General features: G+C 37.4%; 1 protein-coding gene across 5 annotated transcripts; it reads right to left on the bottom strand.

Annotated features, from left to right (window-relative positions):
* LOC110366651 (putative mediator of RNA polymerase II transcription subunit 26) lies at positions 1-19,342 on the bottom strand. Of its 5 annotated transcripts, XM_036139659.1 has the most exons (27): positions 19,260-19,339; positions 18,683-18,738; positions 18,323-18,359; positions 18,195-18,233; positions 17,877-17,924; positions 17,684-17,731; positions 17,240-17,284; positions 15,619-15,666; positions 15,323-15,370; positions 13,315-13,362; positions 12,170-12,208; positions 11,947-11,994; positions 11,518-11,565; positions 11,358-11,405; positions 10,668-10,721; positions 9,979-10,032; positions 7,754-7,813; positions 7,365-7,397; positions 7,228-7,272; positions 7,055-7,114; positions 4,654-4,689; positions 3,991-4,038; positions 3,660-3,837; positions 3,443-3,544; positions 3,294-3,371; positions 2,985-3,167; positions 1-2,028 (listed from the first exon to the last, which is right to left on the bottom strand). In XM_036139659.1, exons 3-27 carry the CDS (start codon positions 18,346-18,348, stop codon positions 1,969-1,971), a joined length of 1,524 nt encoding a protein of 507 aa, XP_035995552.1. In that variant the 5' UTR covers positions 18,349-18,359; positions 18,683-18,738; positions 19,260-19,339; the 3' UTR covers positions 1-1,968. The 5 variants fall into 5 exon arrangements, with proteins under 5 accessions (XP_035995552.1, XP_035995553.1, XP_035995554.1 ...); XM_036139660.1 differs by lacking the exon at positions 18,683-18,738 and having other exon boundaries at positions 19,260-19,342; XM_036139661.1 differs by lacking the exon at positions 11,947-11,994.
* Positions 19,343-19,354: the final 12 nt, after the last annotated feature.

Raw genomic sequence — 19,354 nt, 5'->3', positions numbered from 1 at the left:
TTTTTTTAGTACAGGCAATACAACTCAGAAGTCCCATATTTATTTTAATTTTATTCACATTAGTTCAGTGAACAAAACTGACAAAATATTTTCACCTCATGTTATCCAATGCAGTCGTTTAATGGAAGTGTAAATGTATGTTTTGTAGAATTAAACAAGTGAATAGAGAGAGTTGCTTTTGTCCTTCCGTCTCTTAAATATTCTATATGAAGCATTATTTGTCCCCTCGCAACCTAGACCGACTTCTTTCTAATTGACCGTTACTGAGGAGAGAAATGTATGACGTTAGGAGCAGAGATGCACAACAGAAAAAAAAGACATCTGCTTCAGACCTGTTTTTTTTTTTTTTCAGTGACAAGTTGAAACAGCAAATCTGAGGAAAATTAAAAGCTGACAGCCAGTGGGGCATGGAGCAAAGGTCATATACACTGTATGTTTGGCAGTCAGCAATCAGGTTGTCGCTGTACCTGCTGGAGAAAATATTCAAACTTGATATCTCTTAATAAAACAAAAAAAATGTACCTTTTATTTGCTCCATTTTGATGTTCTGTGTGGTAAAAATGTGGCTTTTGAACATCCAATCAGACTATTCCAGTCTGACAGATGCATTTTGTTTTTTAAACTACAGCTACAGCTGGAGAAGCTTCTTGCCTTTTTTGAATGCCAGTGCCAACGAATTGTAGGATTCTTAGAATGTGCACCTTCTACTGCAGCTTCCTCCTGCAGAGATCTCAGTGTACCATCTATTATCCTTAAATCCTCTTCCAACAGGCCAATGGTAATGTGTCAGCTGAGAAGCAGTAGTGGGTGCTGAGTTTTCTTTATGCATTCATTTTTGTTTTCTATTACTGGAGGTCCCACATTAAATCAACTGATTTGTGCAAAAAAACAACCAGACCCCACCTCAAACCTTCCTTTGGTGTGACTCTGGGAGCTGGCTAATCCTCATACTCTCCAAAATCAAAGTATATCTTAAATATTCTGAAGACAGTTTGTAAAATTTGCTTCCACAGGCATTTTATTTCCTGTTGTTTTGATATTTTGCTTAAAGATCTGCCATCCATCACATGTTTGCTCTGGTTGTTATGTTTTCCATTTAGACATATTTACCAAATATGAGATGTGTGTAGTTCTACTCCTTATGTTGTATTTCAAATTTTGTTAAACAAGATTATTCAAATATAAAAACTCTAAACTTATTAAGAGGTCTACCTTGTTATTACAGTAATGGTTTTTCGGTGTTGGGGCTGACTTACTTTACAAAAGAGAGAAGACATTTTTTTTTACCGTTGGCTTTGTAAATTAAAGATATGATTGGCTTACCAGCAAAGTAAGAAAGAGACGACAATGTGGGCAGTTAAGGAAAAAATGCAAATATCTAACCATCTATGGTTCTATATGTGTTTTACTCTTTACACATGAATTAGAAACTCATGAAGCAAATACACGCATTACAAAGCATTTTATGGTAAACAAATTCATTGTATTGAGTATTTATAATTGAGATGTCCGTAAGTATAATTCAAAGATAGTCAACACGGTTTTAACTGTCAAAGACGGACATGGTGTGAGTTGATGTGAAAGCCCTATGAAAGTAAAGGTATGAAAAAAATTCTACTCTTTGTGAACACATTTGAAGTCAAAACTGCACCTGAATTGCAAGAGTATTTTACACGTTTTTATCTTAAATCAGAAAGTTATAGAGGGAGGATCTCTCCAAAGAGAAAAGGAAAAAAAAAATACTACTTCTGTTTGGCACAGAACAGTTGCAGGTTTTTAAAGAAAAGGCAGTAGGAAACAGATTTATCAATCTATAAACACGTTGAGTAAATTACCTAAAGCCTGAACACGGTAACAGATGAAAACAGTTCCTCTGAGAATCAGTGTGACCATGAGTAGATGGGTACTGTTACTGGTGGAGGATCCATTTTTGTTTCGGGGGGTTTTCAACTCTTCCAGCTGGTCGGCTCAGGTGTTGAACAGCTGCACTTTAGGGTTAAATCTGTCCTGGACTCCTGGGTCCTCCTTCTGACAAGAGAAATCCTCAGATCAACAGCACCCTCTACAGGTCACCTTTGGTACAACCACACAGTCTGACACTGACCAAATGCACAGTAAAAGGAAGCTGTTCTTAGCTCCGACAGTCACTTTATCCTTTTTACAGTTAATTACTTGATTTAAATTGACAAATTAAATGAAGACATCAATAAAAAAAGGCATCAATGTGTCCTTTGGTTGATGCAGTTCAGAACTCCAATTTGTTTCTATGCTGCATAGCTGTGAATTTTGTTACTCATTAAATGCTCATCTAATTTCTTTCCCTAAAAAGAGCAATTTTAATTGATCAATTGATCAAAAGATTATTTAGCTCTTTATCAGACCATCTTATAATATGTGGAAAAAGACAAACTATTGATGGTAAACAAGATAAATCTGTCAACAATGAAGGTTATTATGATCCTTCTTTTTTTTCTCTTGAAAACCTAGACATTAATACCAGGTTTTAAAAAGGGGGCCTACTTTGGACCTTGTCTTATTTAGGATAATTTTAATGCAGGAAATATTTCAAACTGTTAGTTATTAAACATTTACAGTTTGAATTAAACTTCAACAGGACTAATAATAATAATAATAATAATAATAATAATAATAATAATCTGTAGTGCAACTACCACACAGTAAATGGGCCTGAACTTAACTAAAAATAAGAATGAAGGTTACTCATTAACAACTTGAACAATAAGTCTGACAGCCATAATATGTAACCTGCAAAAAATATTATCCTGAAAACATTTTAAATATCAGAAAGTCAAATTTGAGAATATTTTAAGAGTATCTATCAAGTCTTATTAACTATTTTACAAAACGAGGAGAAAGAGCAGGCAAATCTTACACCTCTACAGAGCTCAGTTATAAATTATCCCAAACTTTCTGACTGAACATCATTATACTCCCTGTTGCTGGATTATTTCTCACTTCCTTACAGAGGTTGCTACAATATTTCTGGGAAGAATATCCCATTTGTCCATTGAAGGCGGGTGATTCTGCCAGTCAGGATGAATGGGAGGGTTGTTCAATGCCATCAGGCAGCCCAGCCAGTAGCACTCATTGCCCAGATACGTCATCATTTCTTTAGGGTTTTCAACTTCGTCTGAAGAGGACGGTTTCTATAAAGAAGAATTAACATTATAAGTTGAATTAGTGGACGCTGAGTGAGTCTGAACAACCTTCTTTCATTTCTGCATTTTAAAAGCCCTCGTCTGGTGTCTAAATCATTTGTATAAAACACAAACCTGCGCGCCGTCCTCATATTTCTGACTGTAGAGCGCCAGCTGCAGACTCTGAATTGTCATCTGCATGTGTTCTTTAACCTGAAATGCAGATTATATTGAAATCAGCAGCAGAAACACAATTGATCTGGTTTCAGGATCCAGTCTGGTACCTTTGGAGGTTCTGTTCCAGGTTTGTACTTATCCAAGTCAAAAACTTTAATTATCATCATCTTCTTTTTTTCCATGTCTGTTTTTGCCATTTTAAATTTTTTCTGTAAACAGGAGATACAATGGAGGATGAACCGAAGAAATAGAAATGGTTTACTTATTTCGATAGTAGTTCTAGTGAAACACAGAGCTGTCTTAACCCATCAAAGCACATTTTACCTGAACCATTTTTTTGACAAGATCTGGTTTTTTCCCATTTGATTTCAGGTTTTCTTTGATTTTTGGCCAGTCACATCTCAGAGTTTCATACATCTCCCTTATTCTGTTTTTACTGACTGGGCTGTTGAGGCTCATACTGGTTCCTGTTTTAATTGAGGGAGCAACTTCCACTGCCACTCTGTAAAACACAATGTTATGTAAAGGTCATGTAATAAATTAGACCTTTAATCAAACTCAGCTCATCTTTTTAAACATTTGTGTCTTTTAGTAATGGCACCCAATTTGCTTAAGGCTCAGCTTTCTTGGTAGCTTAGAATTGTGTCTACTGTACCTGTCTTTGAAAGATTTCAGTTCTTCCTCTTTTTCTTTTAGAGCAGACCTGAAAAATTGGATATTCCACATGAAAAACAAAAACAAAACAAAAATCACAGTCATTTAACAAACTGTTAGCTGCACTCGCTTCATGGTTTACCAAAGGGAAACACAGTCAAGTTTTTCAAAGGATCGTGTTAGGAACCAAGATCCAGACAGACCAAAGTAAATTATTCCAGGTGTGATAAAACATCAGATTTTTTTTTTTTTATCTGGCGCTTGGAACAGTGGACTCTGCTGCTAGACAATAACATGAAATCCCTAGAGCTAAAACCTTATATTCTTACATAATATAAATACTTAAAGCTTGACTGACTGCTGTAATTTGTCCTGCAAATAACTGGACCGGCCACACTGGGAGGTTTCTACACGATTCATCACCTCATCATAATTATCACATAGCTCCTATTTAGAGATGAAGTATCAAAATGCTTGTTTTCAGAAAAAGATGCCCACTGTTGTAGTAAATGCAGTTATTCTGGAAGAACATTTGATTTTTTTTAAAAGAAGATAAATGCAAATAAGAGTGTTGGAGCTTCGTCCAGATTCAGATTCATAAATAATTTCATATTTTTGAGTCATCGCTTATTAAATATCAAAGAATGAATGAAGGAATATTTACCTCATGGTTTGAAGTTCTTCTGCCATCTCCCTTAGTCTGGTAAAAACAAAAATAAATCTTGTCAAACATCAGATCTAATCTGAAAGCTAATCTAAAAAAAATCAGATATATTGAAGGACAAATTTTGAAATTCTTCATCATGCAGAAGGATTTTAAAAAAAAACTGAAAGTTTGAGCAAACACTACAACAAAATAAGGAAACATGAAGCATCCAGACATTTATTTTGGCTCTTGAAGGAAAAATGTTGAACTAAAGGATGTTATCAAGCAAATCGATTGTGATCACCCAGCTCAGCGTTTAGGAGAAAGACTCAGCAGAAGACGAGTCCGTTATCTTGGCAGACATTGCTGTGTTGGGTAATAATCTGCTCAGCATCACGGCAACAAGAGGACGAGGGCCTTTCTGTAAGGCTTTAGGACTCTGGACATTGTTGATCTGTGATGGGATGGCAGACCAAGAGCAGCTTCTGGACCAAATGTGTGATTGATGGACAAAGACATTTACCCATAAAGTGTTTCTAAGAGAGTTGAGAAGATAAGCTCTTCTACCAGCATGTGTTTTGTAGATTTAGAAAAAAAAAAAGTTATGACTGTCCTTCGTGAAGACATATTTTCTGGGGATGTACCAGTTTGTGATTTCTTGGTACATGTTGCAGGGTATTAAGGTCCATCAATGACAAAGGCAAGGGCTGTGCCAGCACCTTTGGCAAAAACTTTCAAATGTAGACAGGATGTAAACTGATTCCCTCGCTTTGGACTCAGACAAGTCCCACTGGAGGTTTAGCTGCTCAAGACCTGGCAGTGTCCCTTCTGACCTGGGAATGCGTGGGAATTTCCCTGGAACAGCTGATGAGTGTTGCTGCCTGAGCTTCCCTCCTAGACCTGTTGCCCTCTTGACACAGTTTTAGATAAAAATAAAAAATAAAAAAATCATGAATGTAGATTGTCCTCAATGTGTCAACGCAGCTACTTGAGGATGACATGAGGAGGGCTACCAGAATATGGTTAATAAATGCTAATTAAAATAATGTTAAGCTAAATGCTAACCTGAAAAAAAATGGATGGATTGTAAAGTTCACTCTTCCAACTCGCTATGAAGGCACGTACAGAGGGAGCCGCTTTTATACCCCACAGTGGAAGAGCTATTGAAGTCAATTTTTCTGGGTAGCGTCACAATATCTTTTGAGCCAATACCAATACTGATTCGAAACTCACCTGACACAAAAGCAGGATTTCAACAAATGTGCAGAAAATTGTCACAATAATGATCAGGACATGTAGACAGCACTATCAGTCAGCTATACATAAAAAAAGTCTATCTGGAGTGAGTGGATTCTCCTCAGGGTGTAGCTCTGTGCGCCTGTGTTCAGTCTGAACCGTCATTCTTTATCCAATCCGATTACTTTACCATTGATATTTTGCTTTTACTGCCAATCAAAGTCCAACCTCTGGCAGCTTAGATGCTTAGGTGGGAATGTCACTCAAACATCATGCAAATAGAAGAGTCAGATAATAAGACAGGGGGGAACGGCGCGGCGAAAGAACATTAAATATTAATTTCAGGAGGCTTTCGATGTAGGAAACACAGCTACTAATGGATCTTGGACCAGACTTAAAAATCTGACGGTAAACAAGACGGCGGATGGATTTATGTTCAAATAGAGTTTGTTTGTGTGATAATCTCAAGACCTCTTAAAAGTTTTATCCCCAGCCGCCACAGCGTTGGACTACAGACTTTGTAGAGTCAGTAACTACACCAGTCAGCAATAGGGGGTTTTCAGCTGACGTCACGCTCACGTGACTACTCAGCGCGTCCGCCATATTGGGTGGCAGTCGTTTCGCACCGTTGACCTGCATTGTATGACGCCTTAGGCAGTATTGGAAGTGAACAATGGGGAAAACGTGTTTAATGGTTGGTTGCACGGCCCGTGGAGGTGGAGATCAACGCTCTATCGCCTACCAGCCGTAATAGTGAATCAGTGTGAAAAAACAAAACAGCTGTCTGAACAACGCCGTCACCTATGGCTGACACGGATATCCAGGTCCGATTTGGACGGTGTTAAGCTGGAATACGCCAGAGTCTGCGGTGCTCACTTTGTCACAGGTAATTAACTGTTAAGTATTTAAAACATGTAAGAAGAATATATTAATAATAGGGCTTGGGCGTTATGACTTATTACTTTCCGCGGCTGTCATGTTGACTGCCTCCGCCGCCTCTACTGCCTATTACTACCGCGTACTGTACTCCCTCTCTCAGCCATGTTGAAAAGCTTTTATGAACAGCCTTCTTGGTTGGCTCGTGAATCAATAAGGTTTTCAGTGTTTTCTCATTTTTATTCATATATCTTTCACTTATGATGCCATTCAACATTTCAAACAGTTATTACTGCATGCGCCTTACCTAGGGTCGAGATGATTTGGATTGTGTTCATATGGCTGCAGAGGAAGTCTGTGCTGTAAACTATGCAAACACAGGAAATACTGCTGAATTAATAAAGTGAACTTATTAAACCTTTTTTGATGTATCATTGCATTCAGGTGGTGTGTGTGCACCCTTTCTACATCAAGGTTTACCTCCTTTGTTCAGAACGCTGAGAAAATGTGCCCGTCTTCTGGATTCTGTAAAAAAGTACATCTAAAGGTTAGTTTTGTGATATCAAAACAGAAGGTGATATTGTAGCTCATTGGTTGGACATCAGATAAGACGACACCTCTGAGGGTCTTCCTCTTTGCTCAGAACAGTTCTGTGAAGTAAAAAGAAAACAGGTTGCAGTTTCCAAATGGTGTCGGTTTGTTAATGGCTTCAAAAAAAATTGTCTGTTTTTTTTGATACTCTTATAGTGTAACTAAGCACTTTATGAAAATCTAAATTCCCAGTTTTTTTGTTTTTGTTTTTGAAAGGAGCCAGTTTTCTATCATTTCTGAAGATGTCCAGCTCTGTCGGGACTGCATAGGATTCCCTAGAAAAGCTTTTATGAACAGCCTTCTTGGTTGGGTCGTGAATCAATAAGGTTTTCAGTGCTTTCTCATTTTTATTCATATATCTTTCACCTATTATGCCATTCGACATTTCAAACAGTTATTACTGCATGCATCTTACCTAGGGTCGAGAGGATTTGGATTGTGTTCATATGGCTGCAGAGGAAGTCTGTGCTGTAAACTATGCAAACACAGGAAATACTGCTGAATTAATAAAGTGAACTTATTAAACCTTTTTTGATGTATCATTGCATTCAGGTGGTGTGTGTGCACCCTTTCTACATCAAGGTTTACCTCCTTTGTTCAGAACGCTGAGAATATGTGCCCGTCTTCTGGATTCTTTAAAAAAGTACATCTAAAAGGTTAGCTTTGTGATATCAAAACACAAAACAGAAGGTGATATTGTAGCTCATTGGTTGGACACCAAATAAGACGACACCTCTGAGGGTCTTCCTCTTTGCTCAGAACAGCTCTGTGGAGTAAAAAGAAAACAGGTTGCAGTTTTCAAATGGTGTCGGCTTGTTAATGACTTTTTTTTAAAAAAAAAGTGTCTGTTTTTTTGATACTGTTATAGTGTAACTAAGCACTTTATAAAAATTTAAATCCCCAGGTTTTTTTTATTTTTGAAAAGAGCCAGTTTTCCATAATTTCTGAGGATATCCAGTTTTTTCGGGACTGCATAAGATTTGCCTAGTATATGCAGTCTGTCAGTATCTGCTTTGACTTGCTTTTGTGTGTTAATAGTTTATCTAATAAAAAAGGTTCTGCAAAAACTTGAACAATTTCAAAACTTTCTTCTTTTCATGAGTGTCTCTCTCTCTCATAGGGAACACTAAAATAACAAACCCTAGATCTGAATGAATGAAATATTCTTATCAAATACTCTGTTCTTTACATGGTTGAATGTGCTGACAAAAAAAAAAAAAAAAAAAAAAAAATCACAAAAAGTATCAATGGAAATAGAATGCATTAACCCATGGAGGTCTGGATTTGGATCCACACTCAAAATTAAAGTGGAAAAACACTACAGGTGGATCCAACTTTAATGTAATGTCCATAAAAGAAGTTGAAATGAGGCTCAGTAGCATGCGTGGCCTCCAGGTACCTGTACGACCTCCCTGCAACACCTGGGCATGCTCCTGATGGCGTTGGTGGATGGTCTCCTGAGCAATCTCCTCCCAGACCTGGACTAACACATCCACCAACTTCTGGACAGTCTGTGGTGCAACATACCGTTGGTGGATGGAGCATCACATGATGTCCCGGATGTTCTCGGTTGGATTCAGGTCTGGGGAACAGACGGGTTGGTCCATAGCATAAATGGATTCATCTTGCAGGACCTGCTGACACTCTCCAGCCACATGAGGTCTAACATGTCTTGCATTAGGAGGAACCAGGGCCAGCCACACCAGCATATGGTCTCACAGTGGGTCTGAGGATCTCCTTTCTGTACCTGATGGCAGTCAGACTACTTCTAGTGACACATGGAGGGCTTTGCTGCCCCCAAAGAAATGCCCCCCCATGACTGACCCACTGCCAATCCGGTGTTGCTAGAGGATGTTGCAGCAGCAGAACGTTCTCCATGGTGTCTCCAGACTGTCACATGTGCTCATTGTGAACCTGCTTTCATCTGTGAAGAGCACAGGGCTCCAGTGGAGAATTTATCAATCTTGGTGTTCTCTGGCAAAAGCCAAATGTCCTACATGGTTTTGGGCTGTAAGCATAATCTTCACCTGTGGACGTTGGGCCCTCATACCACCCTCATGGAGGGGCACATGCACATCTGTGGCCTGCTGCAGGTCATTCTGCAGAGCTCTGGCAGTGCTCCTCTTGTTCCTCCTTGCACAAAAGCAGAGGTAGCGGTCCTGCTGCAGGGTTGTTGCCCTCCTACAGCCTCCTCCACATCTCCTGATGTACTGGTCTGTCTCCTGGTGGCGACTCCATGCTCTGGACCCTACGCTGAAAGACACAGCAGACCTTCTCGCCACAGCTCGCATCCATCCTGGTTGAGCTGCACTACCTGAGCCACTTGGTGGGCTGTAGACTCCGTCTCATGTTACCACTACAGTGAAAACACCACCTGGGTGTTGGGGGGGTGGGGGTGTCTTGCTAATTGCCTCTAGTTTCCACCTGTTGTCTATCCCATTTGCACAACAGCAGGTGGAAATGATTATCAATCAGTGTTGCTTCTTAAGTGGACAGTTTGATTTCACAGAAGTTTGACTGACTTGGAGTTACAGTTTATTATTTAAGTGTTCCCTTTATTTCTTTGGTTATATCTAAAAATAAAACACTGAAGCCATCAACCTCCTTCCTCTGTTATGCAGATCAACAAAGCAAATGTACCTTTGCTGGTGTAGTTTTAACAATTCGTCTTCTTTGCTTGGTTGCTGAGCAGAGCTGTAAAGTAACACACATTTGATAAAATACACCTCGGTTGTCCAAAATCTAAGATGTAAAAGCTGAACATTTGCACTATATTGTACTGTTGAGATATACTTTGCAGTTTATGTGAAATCTCTTATTAAAGTAATGTCAAGTTTTTTTCTCTCTTTCTTTCTGCCTTCACAGCACTGATGACAGATGATTACTATTAAGATTTCTGCAGCAAAAAGTTTTGAATCTTTCTGAAATTGAATTAAAACTCACTAAAATTTAGGCTCCTATGACATGTTAAACATTAGCAGATATGTAGTAGATAAACATCAGTCAGAAAGCAGAGGAACTGAGAAGTGGTCTGTGGGCACCACCTGCACAACCACTCCTTTACTGGGGGTGCACTGCCTCTATTTTCCACCTAATGTCTATTCCATTTGCACAACAGCAGGTGAAACTGATTATCAATCAGTGTTGCTTCTTAAGTGGACAGTTTGATTTCACAGAAGTTTGACTGACTTGGGGTTACAGTTTATTATTTAAGTGTTCCCTTTATTTCATTGGTCATATCTAAAAATAAAAACACTGAAGCCATCAACATCCTTCCTCTGTTGTGCAGATCAATAAAGCAAATGTTTCAATGCATCGGTCTTAAGTACCTTTGCTGGTGTATTTTCACCTCTTTGTCTTCTTTGCTTGGTTGCTGAGCAGAGCTGTAAAGTAACATACATTTGATAAAAATACACCTCGGTCGTCTAAAATCTAAGATGTAAAAGCTGAACATTTGCACTATATTGTACTGTTGATATATACTTTTGCAACTGATGTAAAATCTCTTATTGAAGTAATTTCAAGTTTCTTTCTGCCTTCACAGCACTGATGACAGACGATTATTATTAAGATTTTTGCAGCAAAAGGTTTTGAATCTTTCTGAAATTGAATTAAAACTCACTAAAATTTAGGCTCCTATGACATGTTAAACATTAGCAGATATGCAGTAGATCCTACGGTAGCTTTAGAAAACCCTCCTGGTTTCATTAAAAAGATTTTGCAGCATGAACAACATTAGATACACAAAGTGTATTTTTCTTCATTACCAGTAAGTTACGGTTTATTACCTCATTAAAAACAATGAAAATAAGTTGTCTAAGTTCTGCTAAATTGCTTAATTAAAGTATCTTCTGTGTTATTAAAGCTTTTTCCTGAATTGTCTTAATGAATTAAACTTTGTCTCACTCCATTTAATAAACTGAGATTAAAGCTCGCATGATTTTATGGCAAAGAATAAACTGAATGGCAATGAACAGAGATATACGCAAGACAAATTCAAATTATTGTCATCAGTTTACCTTAATTCATGAAGTTTCTGTTGTTGAGTGGATTCAATCTGTTGAATACTAAAAATAAAGATTCAAATGTTGTTTTGCAATCAAGTTGAATTTGAACCCCTGTTCTGATTGTTCAGAAAATAAATACATTCATGTAAACAGCAGTAATTGTGGATGGTACCTGTGTTTGACTTCTCCAAACTCTGCTTCCGCTTGTGCAAAAGTAAATCTGTAAATTAAAATCATAGCCTTATTTAAAAAGAGCATCAAACTTTCACTGACTAAGACATCCAGACTGAACAGAAGCTGAAATCAGTGAGATCTGATGGAGGAATAATCTGACTTTTACTCATCTCAACCTTAACCAGAAGGACATTTTCAGTTCTTCCTTTTAACATTAAAATCATTCAGTTGTGGTCTATATAAAGTGTAACTGCAAGGCTTTGGTCTGAATTCTTAGTTAATATATCCCCCCTTTTACCCATGTTCAAACTTTCTGGACCCCTAGAGACTCCAATTACACAACAAAATGTATTTAAGGGCTGAAAAAGTGGACTTTCCACATGTCCCCTTCAAAGCTAGTGTTTTTACATTAAAACATAAAGTTTACCTTAATTTTTGAAGTTGTTGTTGATGATGTTCTTCAATCATATCAATTCTATTTAAAACATGAAAAGTCAGTCTTGAAAAAATCTTGAATTTTTTTTTATTAAGGAGCAATACATATTCAGACACCAACAAAATTTACCTCTCTTTCTCATCAGCTAGCTATACTATCATTTCATCCACTTTTATTTAGATTAAAATAAACTAACATGCTGATTAAATGTTACCTTTGCTGGTAGGATGTCTGGCTCATATTGAGATCAGATCTGTGGGGGAAAAACAGTTGTAATTAAAAAGTTTCTTAATGTTTAAAACTAAAGCCACAGGGATGTTGGTCTATATAAATCCCTTTGCAAGGAAGCCCAACAGGGCTGTCGCCTAATGTATGAAGGAGTGAGAAGCTTTCATTCTAAAAGTTCATGGTAGGGAGAAATCTTGAAGGGCTCTTTCAGGAGGAGTGAATGTTGCCAGACTCGATGCAATCTGCAGTTTTTTTTTTTAGATAGGAAACATTTTGACCAATCTTTCTTGATGATTTAATTGAATTTGACTTTGTAAAGTGCCTTGAGATGACGTGTTGTGAATTTGTGCTATATAAATAACATTGAATTAAATCATTTTGGTGCCGTCTCTTTAAATCTAGAAGACTTTTCACACAGGCGTTCCACTCCACCCCGTTCAGCCATTTTTATAGTATGCTGGGAGACGGTGCAGTGCATTTGGTCAAAATTATGCTCATACATGTTGCCCATACGTACCCATATGTATACCTAACCTGTCAGCCAGCTCCTGCTGAAATGATCTGGTTGCCCAGAGTAGTGACTACTTTTTACTAAAACTGCTTTTTAGCTCCATATACTTGAACTGGCATCAACAACACAAGGCAAGTGTTGCTCTGTAACACAGATGCCAGTTCCTAAGACATGCAACCTCTGAATTCTTCCATTGGTGATGTCCCCCAGGAGTGCCAAAGCTGCCATTGTTACACAATGAAGCGCACATTTACGCAGCTACCTATAGACATATGTGATTGTTTCAATGTTGTCCACCATGGGAATCATCACACCTGACTCGTTAGAAATTAATACACTGATCCATCTCCATTTCATTTTTCCAAATGAGAATGAAAAGGCCACTTAGATTATCTAGATGCATTTCATGCTCATTTAAATCTACACATGACAAATGCACAACAATTTAAAGTTTAAATCTGACTGTTTCTTTCCATAATTTTTGAAACATTATTCTATCAGGCTAAATCTGACTCAATTATTTAAAGATTTTGAAGGTTTTCTGTTGCAGAAACTCTTATGGCTTGTCATTCTACACAACAATATTGTTCAGATGTTTAATATTATTCCAGGTAAAGTACCTTTCACAAAGTGGTCTCACGTTCTCACTCTCTTCCTGGAGAGCACGCCTGTAAAGTAAAATACATGAAAATCTGTTACTGAATCAAACCAACATTAATCAAGGAAGTTTAAACTAAATAAATACTGGAATCCAATAAATAAACATAGTAGTGAGGTATTCTTGTAATTGTGTGTGCACACTTTATACATTTTATAAACTATATTTTCCAGTGGGGAAATAAGCATTTACAATTACAAAGAAGTCAACAGTCTGTAAGTTAATGTCAAGTTGACTTAAGCGCAGAAACATTTTCTCAGGGCACAATCTAAAAAACAAAAAATAAGAACTAAGGAAAATAAACAGTAGTTTGTGTGGATGTGACATTCTGCACCGAGACGACAACATAGATTATGAATTCAAAGGGTTATTAACAAGCAACTTTTTATAATGCACACAATAAAATGACAACTCTCATATTTTGAAAAAAAATACAACTTCTTATCATTAATATTTGTTTTACTAATAATTTAAAATCAGGACTTAACTGAATCCCAGCAAAAATGTATATATCTATAGGATGCAGACAAATTTACTGTAATGAACCAATTCCTACTGAAGACACGCACCAGCACTCATCACAACCCATGTAGGGATATCACTTTTAATAATCTATAAACACTGTATACCACTATCATTCCGTTTACAAGTTAGTTGCAAATGATCTTCAGCGGAGGCATGTGAGACTGTCAAAATTTCTGTGATTAAAGGTAGGTGTAAAACAAGAATTAAATGAACATTAAATGATTTCCCAAGATGGCTGCTGATATCATGTGGTCAGACTGGTCTTTTGGCAAGATGGCCGTGATCCAGGAACCCAATACAAGATAGCGGATTTGGTGGACCACATGTTGCATGTAGGATCATGGGCTGTGTCTTTTGGCTTTTACATCCGTTGAACAGAGGATATTTTCCAAGAGTGGGATGTTTAAATCTCTTGAGGTTTAGTCCTGGTTCATGAGAAGAAAAAGTTTAATTTGTATAACTGGTGTGCAAGATTAAACTGATGGCTTACTTGGTATGGAAAACCCTGTCCTAACAGGATGTCTAAGTCTGTCACTAGAGGAGCTGCTCAGCTCCTCTACAGTTGCAGACTGTAGAGGAAGAAGTGGCCCAGAGAGTAAAAAGGAGCGCTACCACAGGTCATTCATCCCTGCTACCATCAGACTTTACAATGCTGCACTATAACTGCAATAACTAATGTGCAATTACAATTTAATACCCTGTGCAATAATCCTGTTAAATAAGAGACTTCAGCTGTTTTAACGATCTCACTGCTGTTCTTTACCTGGTACCACTTTAATGTACAACGTCTCACACACACACACACACACACACACTGCACCTTTTCCTTTAGGCACCTTGTTTTGATTATTGAGCCGATGTGACACGTGAATTTCTCCACTGTGAGATCAATAAAGGTTATCTTATCTTAAAGCAACAGTCACAGGCTGCCTCTGGTGTTTTGGTGTGGGGAATATTTTCTTTGTGCACTTTAGGCCCCTTTACTTCAAATTAATTCCAATGTCCTCCTAATTAAATGGTTTAAAATCCACAGCCTGAGTATTGAGCAAATCATGAGCAGATCATGTACATCCCTTCTAGTTCCCGTCTTCTGATGTCTGCCTCTATTATCTTCATGCATCATGTTACAAATCTCACATCCTCTAAAAACTGGTTTCTTGAACTTGACAATATGCTCAATGTACTCGAATGACTACCACAACCAACACAACTCAATTCAATGTGGCTTCTTCAGGAAATTATGGAATTGTATCATGGAATAATTTCATCATGGATGGATAACAAACAAATCTGTAGAATTTGTTGAATCTATGCCTTGAGGAATAAAGGAATCTTAAGATAAAAGAGGCTCCAAGCAAGAACTACCAAGGTATACCTAATAAAGTGGCCAGTCTGTACATTATTAGTAAATGTGATTTCAAAACTGAAAATGAATGAATGCTTACCTCATCTCTGCATGCTGACTTTGAAAAAAGTCAGTGAACTGCTGGATTCTATTTTAGAAGATGAATGTTAGTTTTGACAAATTAAAATCAGGTCAAACATAATTAAGAACTATATTTCTGGTAAAGTGGACATCAAGACATAAAGAATTGTTGAATTTAGGTTTCACTTGATTCAGTGATTTTTTTCATGTTTATCATAGTTTAGATTTTTTGGTAAACCTAAATTTCTGCGACGTATTGACACTGATGCAATAAAGCATATACAGCTTAAACCAATAGTACTATATATAGTGTACCTTCGATTTACTGAACTGAACTTTTCTTCTGCCTGTTCCAGACCAGGGCTGTGGAATACAAGACGGACAGATTGAAAAGATTATGGGCTTGGCAAGACAAGAAAATAGATTTCCAGGGTTGAAAAAAAATAAATAAATCAATGTCTCTTCACCCACTACAACACAAACAAGGGCTGCAAAATAGAAAATCTCCAAAAATCAATAATAAAAGTAAATATTGCAATTTAGATAATAGGAACAATATATGTCCATTTTCATCTTCCTTCTCATCTGTCCATCCATTACTCTCTGACCTTTAGCATTTTGGCCAGTATCATTCACTTCCTGGGTGAACATCTGCTGCAGTGAGACAGTCCCACTGGCTGAATATGACGTAAACATTGAAAAAAAAAAAAAAGTTCTTAACACTTGGAGCATATTAGACAACAACTACTGCACTCCAAAAAGTCCTTTGCAATATTAATACTACACACACTGATACTGCAGTGACAATATAGTTGAAATATTTTGTGCAGCCCAAGTAAAAACTTAACCTGACTCTCACCATATGGATTTCGCTCCGCCTAGCTCCACTCACATCCATCTGGGACATCTCCCATAGAGAGTGATTTCTCCAACCAATTTTATTGTCCAGCCAATCAGGACGCAGGGCTGGAGTTTCATAGATGTGACGTAGTGGAGAAGCGACTGTGAGACTGTTTTGATTCAGATAGCAATGGCGGCTTGCATCGAGGAAGCAAGCGTTAACATTGATGCTGCTATTTCTTTCGTGTTGTCCAATCTACCTAATATTGTTTCATCAGAAGAACAGCTCTGAAGGCTTTTGTTGGTGGAAACGATGTTTTCGCCCTTCTCCCGACCCAGATTTGGCAAGTTTTGTTTTCCGGGGCGCGCCCGTGGCGGAGCGGTTTGCGCAAACCATATTAGTCCTCAACGCGGTCGGCCCGGGATCGACGCCGACCCGCGGCGCTTTGCCGCCTGTCTTCCACCCTCTTCCTGTCAGCTCACTGTCAATAAAACGCGTGCCACTAGAGCCGCAAACACATTAAAAAAATGTTTTTTTGTTTTTTCCTGCGTCGCTCTCACAGCGCCACGGGTTGGCTTCGGTGTGAGTGGTTGAAATAGCACGTCAATAAAGTTGACAGACAAGTGGCTTATCCAATCATATGCAAGGATTTGTGATAAGGCCCAGCCTTTAATAAAGGCAATTCTTATGGAGAGGTCCCAGATGTATGTGAGTGGAGCTAGGCGGAGTGACATCGATATGGCGAGAGTCAGCTTAGTAAAAACTATTCAGATCAGCAGAAGCAGATATGGTAGATGTCAAAAATTGTATGTGCTTTTGAAAGGGTGTTTTTACATAGAAAATGAAGTTCACAGTGGAAGCTCACTGCTCCATTAAGTTAGATGCAGAGGACAAATATTCCAATGTAAAAACTATGAAATTACAATGAAAGATATACTTAAAAAAACTGAATCAGCTTCATGATATTAAAACTTCCAAAATAATTCACAGGTTCTCAGTCGCCCAGCAATTGTGCTTCATAGTTGAAATCTCAGATGAAATATTGTCACTTTTAAATCTCTGGTTTTAAAATGCAAAAAACAGATAAATATTTACCTTATGTACTGGTGTTGACATTCAAATTCTTTCACCTGAATAATTCTAAACAAATGCATGAAAGAAATATAACTTTAAATTATTACCACTAGACCATATAATAAAATCATTAATATTGTTAAATGTAAAAAAAAAAAACTTTTGGAATTTCAATTATTTTTATTATCAAATTGATTTCATTTAATAACAGGTGGAATAAACATAACATGCCTGCACTGTATATATATTTTTGTTTCCCATAACTGGACAATATACTGAAATTAGATGCAGATTATTCCAACTTTTTTGGTCCAAGGTTAAGATCCTGCAAAATAAGACTACATTTAAAAATAGCATAATGGCAAAAGTTACTAAGATTCATGAAAAATACATTTGGGGTTGAAAATTGTTGATGTGGATATTCTATTTTTAATCATGAAAAGTAATTTACTGTACATGCATTACCTTTCATTTAGCAATCTCAGTTCTTCTTGTGCTTTCTTCAGAGACGATCTGTGGAGAAAAGAGAAAGAGCTCAAACTGTTTTTGAACTGACTCATCGGCATCAGTTTCAATGGATCACTTGGATTAATTCTGATAAAATATTGACATGATGGGTATTGTTAGGTTCAGATACAGGAATCAGATGAAAATTTACCCCATCGTTGTATATTCCTCTTGTTGATTGGTTTCCATGGTACTAATTCTTTGAAAGAAAACAAATCTTTGTCTGAAATAACTGAAATTATCTCATTACATTAACCAAAAAAATGAATCTTTTACTCTATCAGACCTCAAAGACTCCCAATTTTTGTTAGGTTATTAAACCAAACTATGTGATGGAAAAATCTGTAAATATAGCTCCATTAGTCAGAGTGATGACTTAAAACAATACTAATGCACAGATGTTTTTTTTTCAAAATAAATGATATACAGATTTGTATGCAATACAAACTAACTGTTTTCTGTAAGATACCTCTGGGAGAGCTCAATGATTTGCTGCGCTGGATTAGATCTAAGAAAACAAATGCAGAGCATGAAAAAGAGCTCACTCTATTATTTAATTAATTCAACTTCACACAGGCTCAAAAAACAGATATTTACTTTGACTGTTTATGTAAGACCGACATTCTTGGAGTTCCTGGAAAAATGACACAAAATCAATCATTACAAAAAAGCAACAGCCAAGTCAAAACTATCAAAAACAGGGAACAGACAGGCTGCTCAAACAAAATCACAGCAGTCCTTCACTTCTTCTTAAAGCAGTTTTTTTCTGCCAGGAAGTCAGTATTTAAATATAGAGGCTTCTATGGGATTGGTTGAGCCAACAGCTGATCTTCCAATCACTGCAGCCGAGGGTTTAAACAGGAAGTGGCATTTTTTTTCTTCCTTTTTTTTTATTGCAAAAAAAAAAAGAACATACAAGAACAATATAGGAAGTGGCAATTAGGACAAAGTCTGCACCTGATTGCACAGCGGAGCCAGCAGCCAGGAAGCAGCAACTTCAATAAAACCTGCAACTAAATAGATTGACAATCATGACAACGCTATTGGCCATAGCCGTTGGCCTCTGAAAACCTTCATTACAGACTGAGAAGGTAGATCATTAATTTAAATCTGATGTGTTGGAGCAGGAAAAGATCAAAAACATGCAGGAAACCGGCCCAGACCGGACATGGACCTCCCAGGACTGAACTATCCACCATGTCCACAGTTCCCCCTCATAGAGAAAAATGGTGTTTTTACAGCTGTGTGAATTCAGTTCTATTGCATTTAGAATTCAGAAAAGTCTGTTTTCATTTAAATATCTGCATTAAATAAAACTTTGTATTGTTCCTTTAGACTGACAAAAGTAATTCAGATCCATTTTTAGTCATTCTGTTTTTTTTTCTTCCAGCGGTGATCCTTAATTCAATACAGTACAATTAGGTGCACACAAGCATTAAAGCTGTCACATGAACTTAATGATGTCATCTGTAAAATGTTATCACCTTTTTGTATACGAGGCTCAAAGATCTTAATCATAAGTTTATCACTTTACCTGCAGTTGTGTCTCAGTCTTCTCTTTCCTGTGGCGCTGTCCTGTTATTTCCAAAGTGAATGTAATTTGTAGGAGTCACGGTCATCCAAAAATAA

The sequence above is a fragment of the Fundulus heteroclitus genome, chromosome 7 (genome assembly GCF_011125445.2).
Source record: "Fundulus heteroclitus isolate FHET01 chromosome 7, MU-UCD_Fhet_4.1, whole genome shotgun sequence".
In the NCBI taxonomy this organism is placed as follows: Eukaryota; Metazoa; Chordata; class Actinopteri; order Cyprinodontiformes; family Fundulidae; genus Fundulus; species Fundulus heteroclitus.
The sequence above is the reverse complement of the archived record's forward strand: the minus strand, read 5'-3'. Positions and strand labels throughout refer to the sequence as shown.